Here is a 19292-nt window from a genome sequence, read left to right on the forward strand (position 1 = left end):
AGCCCCGCCGCCCGTGCCCGCCGGCCGCCGGCCTCCTCCTCCGGCCGCAGCCCGGGGCTCTGCCGCCCCTCCTCCTCCGGCCTCCCTCGCCGATGCGCCTTCCTCTCCTTCTTCTTCCCCGTCGCCGGCAAGCGCCGCCCGGCCTTTGTCCGATCAGATCTGGTTTAGCACTGTTCCCGTTGACTTTCCCCCGAGCCCTGTCTTTTCTTCCAAGTCCTCAACATTTCTCAGCATGTGCTTCTGTTTCAGATGCCGTAACTTCTTGCATGTAGTTTCGATTCGCGCGTGTAATATGCCAAATTGTTCGCCTCGTGATGCTCTTCATTTTGTTTAATTGCACCATGTTCATTAGAGGTCATCTTGATGCCCAAATCTTCGTTGGAAGAGGGCTAGTTGCTGTTAATCTCTGGTTCTTATCAGAACTTGGACATTTGTCATTTTTATATCATTTATTCTGTGCATCTTTTGAGCATGAGCTCTACATATGTTTTGAAGTATGCCATGCCATCTTTCCAGTGGTATAGTCCTTGTATTTTTCTGATCTCTGTGGCGACTAGCACAAGCATGCAAAGTAGGCCCCGTAATATTTCTGATTTCAGGGACTTCGTGATTTCTCCAAGTCTTGTCTACTGTAATTTTGTTGCCATGTAAACTTGATGCTACAGAGAGATCCATGCATATTTTAAAGATGTTCAATAAGAATGTTTTGTAGCTATAGTTGTAATTGATCCATGCCTGCAATTTTTTGCAATTATGGAGTGCCAAAGCATGACTCAATCTTGCTCTACTTTTGCTATAAAATATTTCTGGCAGATTCTTAACATGACATGCATTTTTGCCAAGCTTATTGTAGTTGATCCATACATGCTATGTAATTGTTCTTGCCATGGTTAGCTTCATAAACATGCCATATTGCTGTAGGTATGCTTGGGTTGTCATGCATTACTCTGTAGTGAGTGCATAAAGCTCACAAAGATGCCTACATATTATTATTTCTGCCATGATCTGTTTTCTGCTAAGTCTGAAACCTGATAACGAAACTTGCTATGTTTTCATGCTTGCCACCATATCTTCTGTTCCTTTTTGGCTTATGGTTATTAAGGAACTTTTGTCATGTGCATTTATTAGAACACTAACATGCTTTATTTTGCTACGTTAAGTTCCTGTAGCATGTTGATTTCGTGCTCTGAACATTGCTACCTGATGCTGTTCACTGCCATGTCCAGTTTTTCACTAAGTCTGTGAACCTGTAATCTTTTGCACTTTTGCCATGCTTGTTTGAGCTTGATATGTTGTGAACTAGCCGTAGCTCAGTGTTCATCTTTTGTCAAGCATCTCCTGTAGATTACTTCCATGTCCTTTGTTGCTATGTTGGGGTGCTGTAGCATTGCTGTTTGTTGCATTTTAAGTGCTATCTTGCTGTTTATCGCAGATTAGTGTCATTCTTGTTTTGCTTGCCATTTGCAAACCGTGCATCCGATTCCGGTGATCTTTATATCGATTTCGACCAAAATCATCCCATCTTTCCAGTGGCATGCTTGGTTTGCCAAGTTACTGCCATGTTCATCATTTTCCTTCCGGAGCACGCATACGCATCGCATATCATATCTTGCATATCATACATGTTTTGCATCATGTTGCTTGCGCATTTCTCGTTGTTGATTGTGGTTCCGCTTTGTGTGTTCTTGTCTTGGGTAGAGCCGGGAGACGAGTTCGTGAACGAGGAACCTGTCGAGTACGCTTACGAGGATCAAGCTTTCGACAACTCTGAGAATCTTGCAGGCAAGATGACCACCCCTCGAAATCACTTCTATCTTTGCTATGCTAGTTGTTCGCTCTATTGCCATGCTCGCTACCTATCACTTGCTATATCATGTCTCCCATTTTAGCCATGTCAGCCCTAACCATCCTTTCCTAGCAAACCGTTGTTTGGCTAAGTTACCGCTTTTGCTCAGCCCTTCTTATAGCGTTGCTAGTTGAAGTTTGTTCCATGCCGGAACATGGATATGTTGGGATATCACAATATCTCTTATTTAATTAATGCATCTATATATTTTGGTAAAGGGTGGAAGGCTCGGCCTTATGCTTGGTGTTTTGTTCCACTCTTGCCGCCCTAGTTACTGTTATACCGGGATTATGTTCCTTGAGTTTGCGTTCCTTACGCGGTCGGGTGATTTATGGGACCCCCTTGACAGTTCGCCTTGAATAAAACTCCTCCAGCAAGGCCCAACCTTGGTTTTACCATTTGCGACCTATACCTTTTTCCCCCGGGTTTTCTAGAGCCCGAGGGTCATCTTTATTTTAAACCCCCGGGCCAGTGTTCCTCTGAGTGCTGGTCCAAACTAGAGCCCTTTGCAGCGCCACCTTGTGGAAACTCGAGGATTGGTTTTAGTTGTACGGACTGCTCATCCGGTGTGCCCTGAGAACGAGATATGTGCAGCTCCTATCGGGATTTGTCGGCACATTCGGGCGGCTTTGCTGGTCTTGTTTTACCATTGTCGAGATGTCTTGTAAACCGGGATTCCGAGACTGATCGGGTCTTTCCGGGAGAAGGTTTATCCTTCGTTGACCGTGAGAGCTTATGATGGGCTAAGTTGGGACACCCCTGCAGGGTATTATCTTTCGAAAGCCGTGCCCGCGGTTATGAGGCAGATGGGAATTTGTTAATGTCCGGTTGTAGATAACTTGTCGCTTGACCCAAGTAAAATACATCAACTGCGTGTGTAGCCTTGATGGTCTCTTCTCGGCGGAGTCCGGGAAGTGAACACGGTCTGAGTTATGTATGACGTAAGTAGGTGTTCAGGACCTCTTCTTGGTCATTGCTAGATGACGTCCGTTCCATTGCTTCTCTTCTCGCTCTCATTTGCGAAAGTTAGCCACCATATATGCTTTTGCCGCTGCAGCTCCACCTCTCTACACCATCTTTTCCTACAAGCTTAAATAGTCTTGATCTCGCGGGTGTGAGATTGCTGAGTCCCCGTGACTCACAGATTCTACCAAAACAGTTGCAGGTGCCGACGATGCCAGTGCAGATGATGGCGTCGATCTCAAGTGGGAGTTCGACGAGGAACGTGGTCGTTACTATGTGTCTTTTCCTGATGATCAGTAGTGGAGCCCAGTTGGGACGATCGGGGATCTAGCATTTGGGGTTGTCTTATTTTCATCTGGATTTTGACCGTAGTCGGTCTATATGATTGTATTTTGGATGATGTATGAATGTTATTTATGTATTGTGTGAAGTGGCGATTGTAAGCCAACTCTTTATCCCATTCTTGTTTATTACATGGGATTGTGTGAAGATGACCCTTCTTGCGACAAAACCACTATGCGGTTATGCCTCTAAGTCGTGCCTCGACACGTGGGAGATATAGCCGCATCGTGGGTGTTACATCAACCCCTTGAACTTGTCAAAAATCTTTTGCGAGAAGTCGAGCTTTGTAGACAGTAACATTACCATCGGCGTCGGTCTTCTTGAAAATCCATTTATTCTCTATGGCTTGCCGATCATCGGGCAAGTCCACCAAAGTCCACACTTTGTTTTCATACATGGATCCTATCTCAGATTTCATGGCCTCAAGCCATCTGTCAGAATCTGGGCTCATCATAGCTTCTTCATAGTTCGTAGGTACGCCATGGTCTAGTAACATGACTTCCAGGACAGGATTACCGTACCACTCTGGTACGGATCGTGCTCTGATTGATCTACAAGGTTTTGTATTAACTTGATCTGAAGTTTCATGATCATTATCATTAGCTTCCTCTCTAGTTGGTTAGGCATCACGGGAACGGATTTCTCCAATGTGCTACTTTCCAATTCGAGAGAAGGTACAATTATCTCAGCAAGTTCTACTTTCCTCCCACTCACTTCTCTCGATAGAAACTCCTTCTCTAGAAATGTTATATTCTTGGCAACAAAGATCTTGCCTTCAGATCTGTGGTAGAAGGTGTACCCAATTGTTTCCTTAGGGTATCCTATGAAGACGCACTTCTCCGATTTGGGTTCGAGCTTATCAGGTTGAAGCCTTTTGACATAAGTGTCGCAACACCAAACTTTAAGAAACGACGGCTTAGGTTTCTTGCCAAACCATAGTTCATACGGTGTCGTCTCAACGGATTTAGACGGTGCCCTATTTAATGTGAATGCAGCTGTCTCTAATGCATAACCCCAAAACGATAGTGGTAAATCGGTAAGAGACATCATAGATCGCACCATATCTAATAAAGTAAGGTTACGACGTTCGGACACACCATTACGTTGTGTTGTTTCAGGTGGCGTGAGTTGTGAAACTATTCCACATTGTTTTAAATGAAGGCCAAACTCGTAACTCAAATATTCGCCTCCGCGATCAGATCATAGAAACTTTATTTTCTTGTTACGATGATTCTCCACTTCACTTTAAAATTCTTTGAAATTTTCAAATGTTTTAGACTTGTGTTTCACTAAGTAGATATACCCATATCTCCTCAAATCATCTGTGAAGGTCAGAAAAAAACGATACCCACCGCGTGCCTCAACACTCATTGGACCGCATACATCAGTATGGTTTATTTCCAATAAGTCATTGGCTCGCTCCATTGTTCCGGAGAACGGAGTTTTAGTCATCTTGCCCATGAGGCATGGTTTGCAAGTATCAAATGATTCATAACCAAGTGATTCCAAAAGTCCATCTGCATGGAGTTTCTTCATGCGCTTTAGACCAATATGACCTAAACGGCTTGCCAACCAGCTTGGACAAAGACGATAGGGTGGTGCCGACAGAGTGAGCGGCGAGCACTATCGACGACCGAGATGGCTCAGTGAGGTTCTTGCCTTGGCGCCACTACTTTGCTTCTTGCGGCGCTGAAATCACTATCGGCGGTGTCTCTCTGACATCGGTAAGGGTCGTTGGGGTGCGGCGAGGGAGGGATTTCCATTCCACCGGTCATCGAGGTCGGGGATGACCGTCGGAGAGGATAACGGGGGCGGGGTCGCGTGAAAAAGTTGCAGGTGAGTGGGATGCTGCACAACTGGGAGAGAATGGCAGGCTAAATTTGAGGTGGCCATTGTTATTTTTGGAATGGGGGTGGTCGTATTTTATGGATTAATGATTTTGAGGGATCTACTAGCCGATGCTTAATTTCTTAAAACTAAAATGTTCTTCTCAAATATGACTTTTGAGGACTCTACTAGAGATGCTCTAAGTTCTTTTCATTTATTGTTTATGTACAGATGTACCATAAACATTAATAGAAAAAATAATACATGGAGTACAAGTGTGCTGTTTTTTTTTGTCAGAAATGGAAAATAAATAAAAGGGAAATCCCTTCCCAACAATTGTCCAGCTACACACATTAAAACACCACATGTGTCCAGTTCCGTGCCTCTTTCCCATGACGTGCACCTGGCTGCTCATTTTGCTAATCCAAGCGTGATATCTTTATTCAATATTTTCGTGAAAATATATCTTCTTTTGTCTTTTTAGGACGGAAAAATGTATCTTTGAGATAGATGGTGATGCAAAATTGCATGCACGGGTTGTACTGACTCCACCCGCAGCCCGCAGCGTTCATCCTATACGGTGCACAACGATAGTGCGTACAGTATAATATAAACGGACACGTAGGCAAGGGCACGCCACACGTCAAACGCACGAGCACGTGTGCTCGGTGGCCGCATGCACCGGGGCCAGGGCCAGAAAATTTACCAGTGCGAGGTTTCCCCACAAAAAGCAAACACGCTGGTGATGGTGAACCCTCCTGCGGTGTCACAGTTCCAAGGGCTACACAACTTTTGGTTCTCCTGATCCGTGATGACCCTTTTTGAACACCATCCCTGAGGTTTTTAGAAATTGCTTAAAAAGTAAAGGAAAGCAAACCCCTTCAACCATATTACCCTATGTAAACCAATATTAAGACATTTTTTTACAGTTTATAACTAGGATTACACATAAATATACCTCAACTACCCGAGGACGATCTTATATTACTTTCTACTTTATGTGTAATGCACGTTTGGCACACAAATATCATGGTGCAACCAAATGGTGCTCCATACCACGTATCTGCATTTGGCTAGTTTCGTGCACGACAATGCCAACTGTGGTGCATACGTCATAATGGTGAAGTTTTTGGCGCCTTCTGCGATTGTCGGGACTCCCCTTGACCATAAATTTGTCGGTCTAGGGCTCTTGCCCAGCTACTCTCACACTCGATTCCGTTTTGTCGAGAGGAAAGTAGCCGTTATCAATCTAGTTGTCCATAGTGACGTCGAGCGCATTGCCTCCTTGTGTTATATTCCGGGATTTCCGGACTCCCAATTTCTTGTAATTTCTCTAACGTAGTCTTGTCTATGACCCCTTCCACTAGTAGGGTGTAAGGAGTTTAGTAAGATTTTATCTCAAGTGGACCCATTTCCATTAGTGGCACGTTCAAGAGTATTATAGTCAGTGAGTTGCTTGTCAAGTGTGAGAACCGGCAAAAAGAAAAGAAAAAAGAACTTGTCAAGTATGGGATGTACCCCAGAAACCCTACACTTGTTCGCAATGCTGATTGTTTTTCTTGTACTGTACTAGATGAAAAGACAAGCCCCGGATAGAAAGGAAAACAAATGGCATAGATACAAGTGGAAAGTAAATAAAATACCAAAAAGGAGGGCCTCTACAAACGGCCACCTTTCAGCGAAAACCTGAGGTGGTTCCTGCAAATTGTGCAAGATCAACAGTCCAACGCCGACAGTCACCTGATGACCCGAACACCACGGCGTCATTTCACCCCCGTCCACACGCTTATATATTCTCTCCCGTCGTCTCCCCGGAGGGCCGCGGATACACAGCGGTAACACCGGCGCTGACACACCCGCGATTCACCGTGGCATCAAGATCAGCTCAGCAGCTCCTGCCCTACCTAGTACCCACCAACCACCGACGCGGCACCACTCCACTTCACTGCGCGAGCGCGCGTGCGGGGTGCCGGCGTCGTTCGGAGGAATTCGGGGGGATGGGGATGGAGTACGAGCCGGCGCCGAAGAAGCCGGCGGCGGGCGGGCGGGCGGCCCTGAAGCTGCTGTTAGCCCTGCTCCTCGTCGGCCTCGCGATGCGGCTGCTCGCCGACCGCTGCGCCTCCCGGCTCCTGCCGCCCACCACCCGGACGGAGGAGGCCGCGGCGCTCGCCGTGACGGCGCCGCCGGCGCAGGAGGAGGCCGGCGGCGGGGACGGGGTGCCCGTAACTCCCAGCGGTGAGCACAGCTGGTTCTTGGGATGCTCTTCGTTCGTTGCCATTTTCTACTTTCCGTTTCTGCTCCCTGAAAAAAATGCTTTCCTCTTCTGTTTCGCTCTTCACTACCGACAGATGGATGGATGGGTAGCTACAGCTTTTAGTGGAAAATTAACATTGCTTCCAGTACAATTAATTCTGGGTTTAGCATGTACTATTGGCCACAATTTATACTCGGATATGCAGCATAAAAGGGTATCTTTTGTAGGTTTCTGAAAATCATCAGTTGATTGGAGCTGGACAATAGGGGGATATTTTCTTTTTTTGTGTGTGAGTGTGGGGGAATATTTGCGTTTTCCAGTGAGGGATGACTTGAATCTCCAATGTGTATGATTCACATATGAGTTCTTGGTTAACAAAAATGAAAACAAAGTATATATGAGAAGAGAACAGTAAAATTTTCTTGGGTGAAATGATCAAACTTTCCAAGCTCAGAAAGTTCTGCAGTATGGCTATCATGTTCAGAAATCTCAACTTAAAATATAGTTTATAGTTCCGTGGGGGGACGTGTGGATCTCCTCTCGTTCCATGAGCTTATTATTCTGTTCTGTCTTTGACCCTAGATGCATGTTTTGCTACAGTCGGGCTTGATCTGCGGCATGTGCTACCTGCATTAAATTTTTGGGGGAGTGAAAGAAGATTGTGATTGATTCATTCATCCCTATCATTAGTTTACTGAAACAAACCGATGCGATTAGATATATAGATCCTCTGTGAACTGTCGGTGTTGCCTTCAGAACAGTGTCACAGTGGTACCACAGGGTACTACTACCACCAGTGACTTGATTGGTAATGGTGTTCTCTTGTTTTTCACTGACAGGTGCAGGGATGTGCGATCTCTTCCATGGGGAATGGGTCCATGATTCCTCTGGCCCAGCTTACACCAATGCAACCTGCCGGTTCATTGAGACTCCACAGAACTGTATGTCAAATGGAAGGCCTGACGATGGTTATCTGTACTGGAAATGGAAGCCATATGGCTGCGAGGTACCGCCGTTTGAGAGCAAGACGTTTCTGGAGGACATGAGGGGCAAACACTGGGCACTAGTCGGGGATTCGATCCTCCGCAACCATGTCCAATCGTTGCTCTGCCTTCTTTCCAAGGTAATTCCATGGAATTTTAAAGCGTGTTCTTCTTTGTATTTTGCGCCTCTAGTATGAAGAAAGGATTCATATCATACATATATGAACAATTTAGTGTTTACACATGTAAAGCATTTGTTTAAGTAGGTGTTTCGTTGCCGCAGAATTTGTTTTAGGCATGTGTCAAGCTTTAGTAGTACGCATAACTAACTGTATCATTCCGACAAAAAAATAACTAATCGTATCAAGCTTAAGAGAACTAGAGAAGGATACAAAGTGGTCAAGAATGATGTGTTTATTTTGTCCTTGTTAATAAGATGAATAGTTTGCAGTTTCATTACTTTCCGTTAGCAAAGGGGTATCAGACGACATATTAACTTACTATGCTCGCAAAAAAACAAAATACATACTAAAGATCCTTAGAGGTATTTATCCCCCTCTGCATTTTTCGCTGCAACTTCGATGGGTCTTGCGCACTGTGAATTTATCACCTTATGATCAGACATTCGACCTTGTGCATTTTTTTTATGTTCTTATACTTGATAAAAATCCACTGATGATATGTCAAAATCCGGAGGTAACAAATATAATTGAGGTAATTCTGAAGAATCTTTGATGGATTATATTCTTGTTGAGGCCGATTGCCCAGCTACCGGTGTGTCATTTTAACACCTAGTAATAACTCTAGTTTCTGAAATCCATCTTTGCCCTTTCCAACATTCAGATTTCTGTGGTACATTATTCTGTATGGCATGTAGTTGATGCTATCATTTGTGCTTGGCTGAATTTTGTACTCCCTTCGTCCCAAAATAAGTGTCGCTGATTTAGTACAACCGAGGGAGTAACAACATAACAGGATTTATCAGAAGCCAAAAATCTTTCAGCATGTAATTAAATAATTCTGTTACCTTCTTCAGGTTGAAGATCCTACAGAGGTGTATCATGACAAAACCTACCAGTCCCGGAGATGGCACTTCCCATCCTACAACTTCACGCTCTCCCTGGTGTGGGCACCATTCCTCGTCAAGGCGGATGTATTCGAGGACGAGAACGGATTCTCGTCGGCGGAGCCGCGGCTGACCTTCGACGTGCTCGACGCCAACTGGATAAGCCAATGGACCACCTTCGACTACGTGATCATCTCGACGGGGCAGTGGTTCTTTAAGAAGGCGGTGTACCTGGAGAAGGGGGCGGTGATCGGCTGCCACTTCTGCCAGGACAAGAGCCTCAGGGAGGTGAGCATCGACTACTCCTTCCGCAGGGCCCTCCGGGAGGCCTTCCGGTTCATCACGACATCGGCACACCGGCCGGTGGTGTTCTACCGGACTTGGTCACCGTCGCACTTCGAGGGCGGCGAGTGGTTCAGCGGCGGGCGGTGCGACCGGAAGGCCCCGTTCAAGCCGCGGGAGGCCGGTGACCGCGCGCTGGACAACCTCATGTGGCGGGTGGAGCGCGCGGAGTTCGCCAAGGCGGCCGCGGACGACGGCGGGGAGAGACGCCGCCTGAGGCTGCTGGACACGTACGAGATGTCGCTGCAGCGGCCCGACGCCCACGCCGGGCCGTACCGGGCGTACCAGCCGTTCGCCAAGGGGGCCGACGCCGGCAAGGTGCAGAACGACTGCCTGCACTGGTGCCTGCCCGGTCCGATCGAGGCGTGGAACGACATCATCATGCAGATGCTGGGCGAGGACTGAGGACTCGCCGCCGTTCGGCATGATCGGGCGGGCGGGCCAACTGGTTTTTTGACGTGGCGCGGGATGGGGGGGTGTCTCTTCTTGCTGGCAGGGGTTCATGGTGCCCAGTTAGAGGCTTGAGTGATGTTACCAGGTGTACGTTGGGACTTGTGAAACTGTGTTGTCACCGGTCGCACCTGGTTTGTGCTTGGACTTCAGAATGCCGGCCTTTCTATGGACATTTTGTAGCAAGCATACATATTAGAATAATGATGCAAGAAAGAAATCCTACACCTGACCTGAGTTACCTCTAAAGTCTAAATGTATAATGCAAAATGGGAACGACATTGGTCTTACCATTTGTCGGGTTGCCAGAGTTTCTCTCTCTTCGTTTTTTTGTTGATAAAAGGGATTTTCTTTCTCCCCAGTTACATTAGCGAAACCGCAGCAATCCTTACAAGGGAGACAGAAAGAAAAGAAATGTAACAAGTGTTAAACATAGCACACCCGATGGTTGTCGCGGTTACAACAGGAATCAGGTGCGACAGTGGACAGATAGATTAGGTTGTTAGTATTTTTCTTTTATCTCTTTGTAACAACTCTCTCTATCTCTATCCTATCCCTTGTAGCACAAGTTGTATCTCAACTACCGAACCTTGTACGCTATTGGGAGGTCGCGACCCTGCTATATAAACACGGAACCGTCAACCAGAGATGGTATGACGTTTAAAGCCTTTCTATATGGTAACCAGAGTCTAACTCTTCCACAATACATCTAGCCTATCGCCATCCACAGAAAAGCTTTCGCCGTGGCCGCCTTCTCCAGCGTCGCGAACTCTGGCCTCTCTGGCCAGATCACCGAAAAGCTGACCCGCACCAACTTCATCCTGTGGCGCATGTAGATCACGCCATAGCTCCGAGGTGCGGGCTTCTTCGGCTACGTTGACGGCAGCATGCCGGAGCCGGCCAAAGTCATCGTCACGAAGGACAAGGACGGGAAGGAGGAGTCTACACCGAACCCCCTTCATCCGATCTAGATCCGTGAAGATCAACAGGTACTAGGATACCTTCTGAATAATCTCTCCAAAGAGGTACTTGTGCAGGTCACATCGATCGGCCATGCCCATGATCTCTGGACAGCGCTGTCGAGCATGTTCTCGTCGCAGTCGTTGTCCCGCGTCAACAACATACGCGTCGCCCTCGCCAATGCACGCAAGGGGACGCAATCTGTGGCAAGCTTCTTCGCGCACATGCGCTCGCTTGCTGACGAGCTCGCGGCGGCGGGCAAACCACTCGGTGACGACGAGCTGGCCTCCTACATCACCGCAGGCCTCGACATGGAGTACCAGCCGCTCATCTCCGCGCTCGACGCCTGTACAGAACCGGTCTCCCTCAACGATCTGTTCGCGATGATGAGCAACTTCGACCAGAGGGTCGCCCTCTATCAGGGCGTGCACGGCAGCGGGTTCAAGTCCTCGGCCAACGCAGCCATGCGTGGTCGTGGGGGCAGCTCTTGCCATCGAGGACCGGCGCGCGGCAGGGGCCGCAACACCGGCGGCCAAGCCAACATCAACAACTCCCGCGGCAACAGCAGTGGCGGCGGCAGGCCCTCCTCCAACAACAACAGGGGCCGCCGCACAAACTCCAACTCCTCCAACAGATCACGTCCAGATGCCATCCGCTGTCAGATCTGCTGCAAACCTGGCCACTCGGCTAAGGATTGTTGGTACAGGTATGAAGAAGATGAGGACGACTCATCACAAGATGAGAAGATGGCCGGAGCAGCGGACGGGTCATATGGAGTGGACACCAACTGGTATGTTGACAGTGGTGCTACAAACCACATCACCGGCGAGCTCGAGGAGGTGACCATGAGGGAAAAGTACCGCGGACAAGACCACATCCACACTGCAAGTGGAGAAGGTATGAAGATTCGTCATGTTGGTCACACAATTGTTAAAACCCCTAGCAGAAACATTCATCTTAGAAGAATATTGCATGTTCCTAGTGCCTCAAAAAGTCTTCTTTCGTTCATCGTATTGCTCTTGACAATCATGTCTTTCTTGAATTTCACCCTTACTTCTTTTTGATCAAGGATCAGGCAACGAAGAAGGTGCTCTATCGAGGTAGATGTGTTCGTGGGCTCTACCCTTTGATTCCGGAGATTAGAAGATTCAATAAACAAGCTTTTAGTGCCACCAAAGTGTCTTCAACACGGTGGCATGATCGATTAGGACATGCAGCTTTTTCTTTAGTTCAACGTGTGCTTAGGAAAAATAAGCTCCCATATGTTGGAGAGCATGATGTCGAAACTATTTGTGATTCTTGTCAGCGAGCTAAAAGTCATCAATTGCCTTATCCAATTTCGACAAGTGTTTCTACTCAACCTTTACAACTCATTTTTTCCGATGTATGGGGGCCTGCCCCCTCTTCTGTTGGTAGACACACGTATTATGTCAGTTTCATAGATGACTATAGCAAATATTCTTGGATCTATCTCTTAAAAAGACGATCCGATGTGTTCCAAGTTTTTAGAAATTTCCAAGCACTCGTTGAACCAAAATTTGATAGAAAAATCATCGCCCTCCAATCTGATTGGGGGGCAAATATGAGAAGTTGAACTCTTTCTTCCAAGAAATTGGAATCTCTCATCACGTGTCTTGTCCTCACGCCCATCAACAGAATGGGTCGGCCGAACGTAAGCATCGGCATATTGTAGAGGTTGGTTTAGCTCTCCTTGCGGGTGCCTCCATGCCTCTCAAATTTTGGGATGAGGCGTACCTCACTGCCGTTCACATCATAAACATGCTTACCAGTCGTGTTATCAATAATGAAACCCCCATGGAACGGCTTCTCAACATCAAACCGGACTACACCTCTCTTCGTGTGTTTGGATGCGCTTGCTGGCCGAATCTTCGACCTTATAATAACCGCAAGCTTATGTTTCGCTCCAAACAATGTGTGTTCATAGGATACAGTGCCCAGCACAAAGGCGTTAAATGTCTTGATGTGTCCACCGGCCGTGTCTATATTTCTCGCGATGTGGTTTTTGATGAGACTAAATTTCCATTTGCTGATCTCCATCCAAATGCCAGCGCTCTCCTTCGCCAAGAAATCCAACTTCTTCCACCTCAACTTAGCGGATTAGATCAAGGGGGCAACAGTTGTGATGACCATACATTGACTAATCATCATAACCATCTACATGAGCTTTGCTGTGATACAGATGCAGATGCACTCAGCGAAGAAAATGGCGAAGGAAATGGCCGAAACAGTCAGGAGATCAGTTCAGAAGGGCACATTTTATGTGTTCACCATTGGGGGACAGATCCTCCTTGGGATCGCTGCCGTAGAATCTGCCCAGGCGATCTGACCCGGGATCCGCGTCGCCCAGAGACGACGTCGCGCAGGAAACCGCATCACCTGCCAGACGTGACAGCAGCGAACCAGCGGCTGCCGTGCGGCGCACTCCAACTCGTCCCCGCGCGGGCGCTGACCCGCACCAATCCGCGGCCGACACGCGGCTGCCTGAGAGTCGTTGGGCGCCAGGAGGGCCCCGCTGCTACGAGCGACGACAAACGGCACGCGTGTCCACCGGCGCTGATTCGTCTGGGCCCACGGGCTCGCGATCCGACGCTGATCCTGCCGGCCCAGTGCAATCATCCGGCAATGATGAGGGTGTGGTAGGTGCGGGATCTGGCTCGGGATCCTCTGCGCCATCTCTACCACACCCGCCACGTCCTGACGCCACAAAGAATCCGGGCGCACCTGACGGGGCTGCACCTGCGTCAGGGGGATCTGCTTCGAGATTGAGGACAGGATCTTCTACGCCACGGCCTGCTGCTGCATCTCCTGTACAGCCACGCACACGGCTCCAAAAAGGGGTAATCCAGCATATGAACTATAAAACCAAATTTGGTCTTGTTGCTTATTCTTCAGGTGAACCTAACACGGTTGAAGAAGCCCTTAGAGATCCCCGGTGGAAGAAAGCCATGGAAGAAGAATACATGGCACTACAAAAAAACATAACATGGCATTTGGTTCCCCCACGGCAAGGTAAAAACTTAATTGATTGCAAGTGGGTTTTCAGAATTAAAAGGAAATCTGACGGAACCATAGACCGCTATAAAGCCAGACTCGTTGCAAAAGGATTCAAACAACGATATGGTATAGATTATGAGCACACCTTTAGTCCTGTGGTTAAGGCTGCTACTATCCGTCTTGTGTTGTCTATTGCTGTTTCCAGGGGATGGTGCCTTAGACAGCTAGATGTACAGAACGCGTTCCTTCATGGTGTTCTGGAAGAGGAAGTGTACATGAGACAACTCCTGGGTTTGTAAACAAAAGCTCACCATATCATGTGTGCAAACTTGACAAAGCTTTATATGGACTCAAGCAGGCCCCTAGAGCATGGTACTCACGCTTAAGTCAGAAGCTGCAGGCACTTGGTTTTGTTTTCTCCAAGTCTGACACGTCACTGTTTATTTACAATAAGTCTAATACATCCATATTTTTTCTCATATATGTTGATGATATTATTGTCACAAGCTCATCTGACAAGGCAGTGACAGGATTATTGAAAGACTTGAGTGCTGAGTTTGCCCTCAAGGATTTGGGAGATTTGCATTTCTTCCTAGGGATTGAAAAGTCAAGAAACATGATGATGGTCTTCATCTCTCTCAGGAAAAGTATGCTACTGATCTGGTGAGAAGAGCCGGCCTTCAAGGATGTAAGCCCTCACCAACTCCTCTATCCAGCTCAGAAAAATTGTCTCTTATAGAAGGAGATCTTTTGAACTAAGTTGATAGTACAAATTACAGAAGTTTAGTAGGAGCACTACAGTACTTGACATTGACAAGGCCTGATATTTCCTTTGCTGTTAACAAAGTATGCCAGTTTCTCCATGCACCTACCACAGTTCACTGGACAGCTGCAAAACGTATAGTGAGATATGTGAAAGGTACCATGAATCTTGGATTGACCTTCAATAGATCTTCATCTACTCTTGTTAGTGCCTTTTCTGATTCAGACTGGGCAGGATGTCTGGATGACAGACGTTCTACTGATGGGTTTGCAATATTCTTTGGACCTAACCTTATATCATGGTGTGCAAAGAAACATGCTACTGTGTCCAGGTCAAGTACAGAAGCTGAGTACAAGGCACTTGCAAATGCCACAACAGAAATCATTTGGGTTCAGTCTATGTTGAAAGAACTTGGACTAAAATCCACACATGTTCCCTGCTTATGGTGTGATAATCTTGGTGCTACCTATCTGTCTGCTAACCCTGTGTTCCATGCAAGAACGAAACACATTGAGATCGATTTTCACTTTGTCAGAGAACTAGTTGCTAATCAACAGTTGGAGATTCGTTTTGTTCACTCTAGAGACCAGGTTGCAGATGGCTTCACAAAGGCATTGCCTACAAGGAACTTTACTGAATTCAAACGTAATCTCAATCTCATGGAGTTGTGATTAAGGGAGGGTGTTAAACATAGCACACCCGATGGTTGTCACGGTTACAACAGGAATCAGGTGCGACGGTGGAGAGATAGATTAGGTTGTTAGTATTTTCCTTTTATATCTTTGTAACAACTCTCTCTATCTCTATCCTATTCCTTGTAGCACAAGTTGTATCTCAACTACCGAACCTTGTACGCTATCAGGGAGGTCGCGACCCTGCTATATAAACACGGAACCGTCAACCAGAGATGGTATGGCGTTAAAGCCTTTCTACAACAAGAAAATAGGTGAGCGATATGGTGGAAAACAGGCACAGGGATACAGGCTACAGCCCAGAGCAAACAGAGATACTGCAGAATTGAGAGATAAGCAGCACATCAGGACGTAGAGGCAAGGCAAACACCAGCTTGCAGCATGCCCGCCGGTGATTCTTCTGCCTATAGTGTGAACTAGATCGGTATCGCACCTTGGCGCAAGGGTGCCGGTCCCGACGTTTTTCTCAAGCAGGGATAACGAAAAAAATATTCACATATAATAGGAGCAAGACATCATCAATGGATACCGAATGATAGTACCAACACATCTCCATAGCGACCAGAACTATAGTAAACACATTTAAAGGATGCAAATGTTCATACATGGTAAATTAAAGAATGCAATGTTGGTACAAGGTAGATATTGAATACAAAAGGATGGATAGATGTGCCAAAGAGGTCGTGTTAACAAAAGAAGAGGGAGATCACACGGTAGTTTACACGGTACATCACAAGAGCTGGTGGCATCATGTATCATCGGGTACTTGCCAGAGTTAGAATAGGTGATCGGTGACGTCCATCGATGATCAAAGCCATGGCCTTGGTGTGAAGAAAACAATTGGTGCAAACACCTCATGCTCTTGTGCCTGAGACGCCAAATGATTAGATAGGTATAATATATTTGGAAACAGAATGTGCCAGGCCTGCAAGCTCAAAAATAAGAATAACACGATAAGTAAAAATTCAACAGTAGCATAAGCTAATCTGCAAGTTGGTGATATTTAGATTGGTAAATAGATTCATTATGTGAGTATTCGTACTAAATAAAAATAAATGCCACAACTAAATCACAATCAATAGATCTGGAGTATTCTCTCCGAAAAGGGTATTCTAATGGACCATGAGACTCTCACAACAATAGAACTGCAGCTACTACTGAAAAACCGAGCAGTATTTTTATACACGGACCAAGGAACAGTAAGATTTACTCACAAGAACCCTAGATCGACACTACAAAAGTACAGAATTTATAAGTGACCGACAGCTCGCGTTTACCTTGTTCATTGGTGGCAACATGGACTGAATTTTCCCTGTTCCTGTCGTCGGCGTAGCGTAGAAGAGCTCCCTCCGTGCGCTTTTGGTCCAGTACAACTGAGACATCAAGTTCAAAAAGGCAGTTCTATAGACCAAGATTAGGAATACATTCGACAGGTCGAAATACCATTTATAATACACATTATTAAAGAAGGACCATACATAATGATAGCAAGGCCTTTATACAAAGACCAACAATAACCAGGTAGCAGTACACACAGGTAAGTGTGCATTGCCCCATTGCTCCTGACGGCAAACAAACACAGAAAGCTTACTGGCATGACTCATTAACAATAAAATAATATCGGAAATCATCCTTGAAGTTTTCATGAATAACTAATAGCATTGCCCAACCATTGTTTATCCCATAATATATATTGGAAGAATCCTACACACAAGTCAATTATTGTAACCAATGAATAGGAAAGCTGGATACAACTGAGTTGTTATTGTTGGTTAGTATGAGCAGGTTGAGCAGAACCATCATTTTTAAAAGCCTGGAGAATTAGACATCACCGGTAACCAAAACCAAATAGAAACACTTCATACAGAGTAACTGAAAGATCTCCAAACACATTTTGCTACACAAGCATTTAAAAAGTTTTGATTTAGCTACTGACATGGCACCGGGCTAGTTATGTAGGAGAAATACACGATGGCCAGGAGAGAATTTGGAGAAGCGCGGAACAAAAACTACAACACAAGTTCTGCCTAATGAGTACAGACAGATATGAGCCACTGAAACATGGTGGTGACATCTCACCTTTATAACAAAACTATCATCATATAGTCCCCATCCAGAAGCAGAGCATGTTGAAATACATCAAACTTAGTAAGGCAAGGATGACAGACAAAGATAGGTACACATGCATTGCATACGACAAAAAAGATTGCCTGGCCTGGTTAGATATATTTTTAGTGTATACTCCAGCCTGGTTAGATTGCCTCTGCTTACTAACAGGGCTTGTCTTATATATCTTTTGAGTACAAACAACGAACGGAATACCGACGCGGGTTAGAAGAATAAACAACAAACATCCTGTGGTGATGAAGAAATAACTAACAAATCACCGAATCACAACACACAAACAAAGTACAGTCACTATCATACCCAAAAGAATAATCACTATCAGACCCATTAATTTGTCCATACGAGCACGTATAAAACAAATTATGAAACAACTATGTAAGATCAACAACAGGCTACCGGTGTACATATAGACAATGAAAGAAAAGAATAACTACCTAGCATATGGAGCAATCCCATTGTATCCTCTCAAACAGAGACACCTCGTAGAGCATAGTCCAAAAGTTCAAAGGATTTTCCCAGCTTCCACAAGAAGAAACCATCCAAACACTACAGGCCAGACACAAGAGTTAGTGCTGTTGCATAAATTCATATAAGACGATCCACACAAATATCTTATGCAGAGTATACTGACACAAGCAAAATACACTGACAATGAGGAGGGGGTCGCCCCAAGATGCATCAGATCATTAGTCGCACACTGAGAAGCTAAACAAACAGCAGAATGTAGTGGCCAAATTCAACAATAAGCTTTTGAATTCTGAATGTAAGATTACACAGATACATCTTGGGTTGGGGGTATTTGAACAAAATAACCAAAGACAAATCATTATTCATGAAATAAGATTGACAGAGTCTAGATTGCATTATGAAGTGAGCTGTACGAGTACAAATTAATTTACCCCTGAATATAACGAAAAGTGGCAGAAGCTATCTGGCAGGCCATTTTTCAGAACAGGCCAGTACAGATTTACGACCCGTAAAACAAAATATGCTTAAAGCCTCTATCTGATTTAGCTAAAGCAGGAGAGAATCTAATATAAAAAAATAGCGGGGATCGGCAGCGGTGGTCGCGTCCCGTCACCGGCAACCTTGGTATGTACCATCAGTAATACTACCATTTAGACCAAGCCATAAGTTGGGCTAGAAGTAATTAAACGGTAAGTCACATATGTGTTTAGCATTGCAAATTAACAGATTTATACATACTAAAGTGTAGTCACCAATATTTTTACCAGTCAAGAGATTACAAAAGTTAATTAGCTGACAGTAAGTTTGGCACCAAGAACATAAACATAGAGAGCAAAAGTCAAACACATTGGTTGTGGAGATGGTAAAACCACAACCCCATTTCCTATAATTCATGGGATAATTCCAACCTGCTACTTGGCCATCATTTCCACATTCTTACATCTGTGAGTAGGCAATAAAAAGTGAGAACTCAACTAGCACATGCTATTTGAATACTAAGAAAGGGCATTGCCCCTATGCAACCGGGCACCGTAGTGTGCACTGCCACAACACAACAATATCTGCCTCAACCACCTCTCGGAAAGCAAAATTTGGAGCAAGAGTTATCATTGAAAAATAGTTGGGAGAATTGTAGGATATATGTCCACATATGCTAATTACAATGTTGGTCATTTCACACTCTTGGGTGGCCTA

The 19292-nt window shown here is 45.7% G+C and overlaps 1 protein-coding gene across 1 annotated transcript; it reads left to right on the top strand.

The window, feature by feature from the left end:
* The first annotated feature begins 6772 nt into the window (after positions 1-6772).
* Positions 6773-10383, top strand: LOC123166354 (protein trichome birefringence-like 23). The gene is made up of 3 exons (XM_044584140.1): positions 6773-7213; positions 8072-8355; positions 9252-10383. The coding sequence occupies exons 1-3, from the start codon at positions 6976-6978 to the stop codon at positions 10026-10028; spliced, it is 1299 nt and encodes a 432-aa protein (XP_044440075.1). The 5' UTR covers positions 6773-6975; the 3' UTR covers positions 10029-10383.
* The last annotated feature ends 8909 nt before the right edge of the window (positions 10384-19292 follow it).

The sequence above is a fragment of the Triticum aestivum genome, chromosome 7D (assembly GCF_018294505.1).
Source record: "Triticum aestivum cultivar Chinese Spring chromosome 7D, IWGSC CS RefSeq v2.1, whole genome shotgun sequence".
Taxonomy (NCBI): Eukaryota; Viridiplantae; Streptophyta; class Magnoliopsida; order Poales; family Poaceae; genus Triticum; species Triticum aestivum.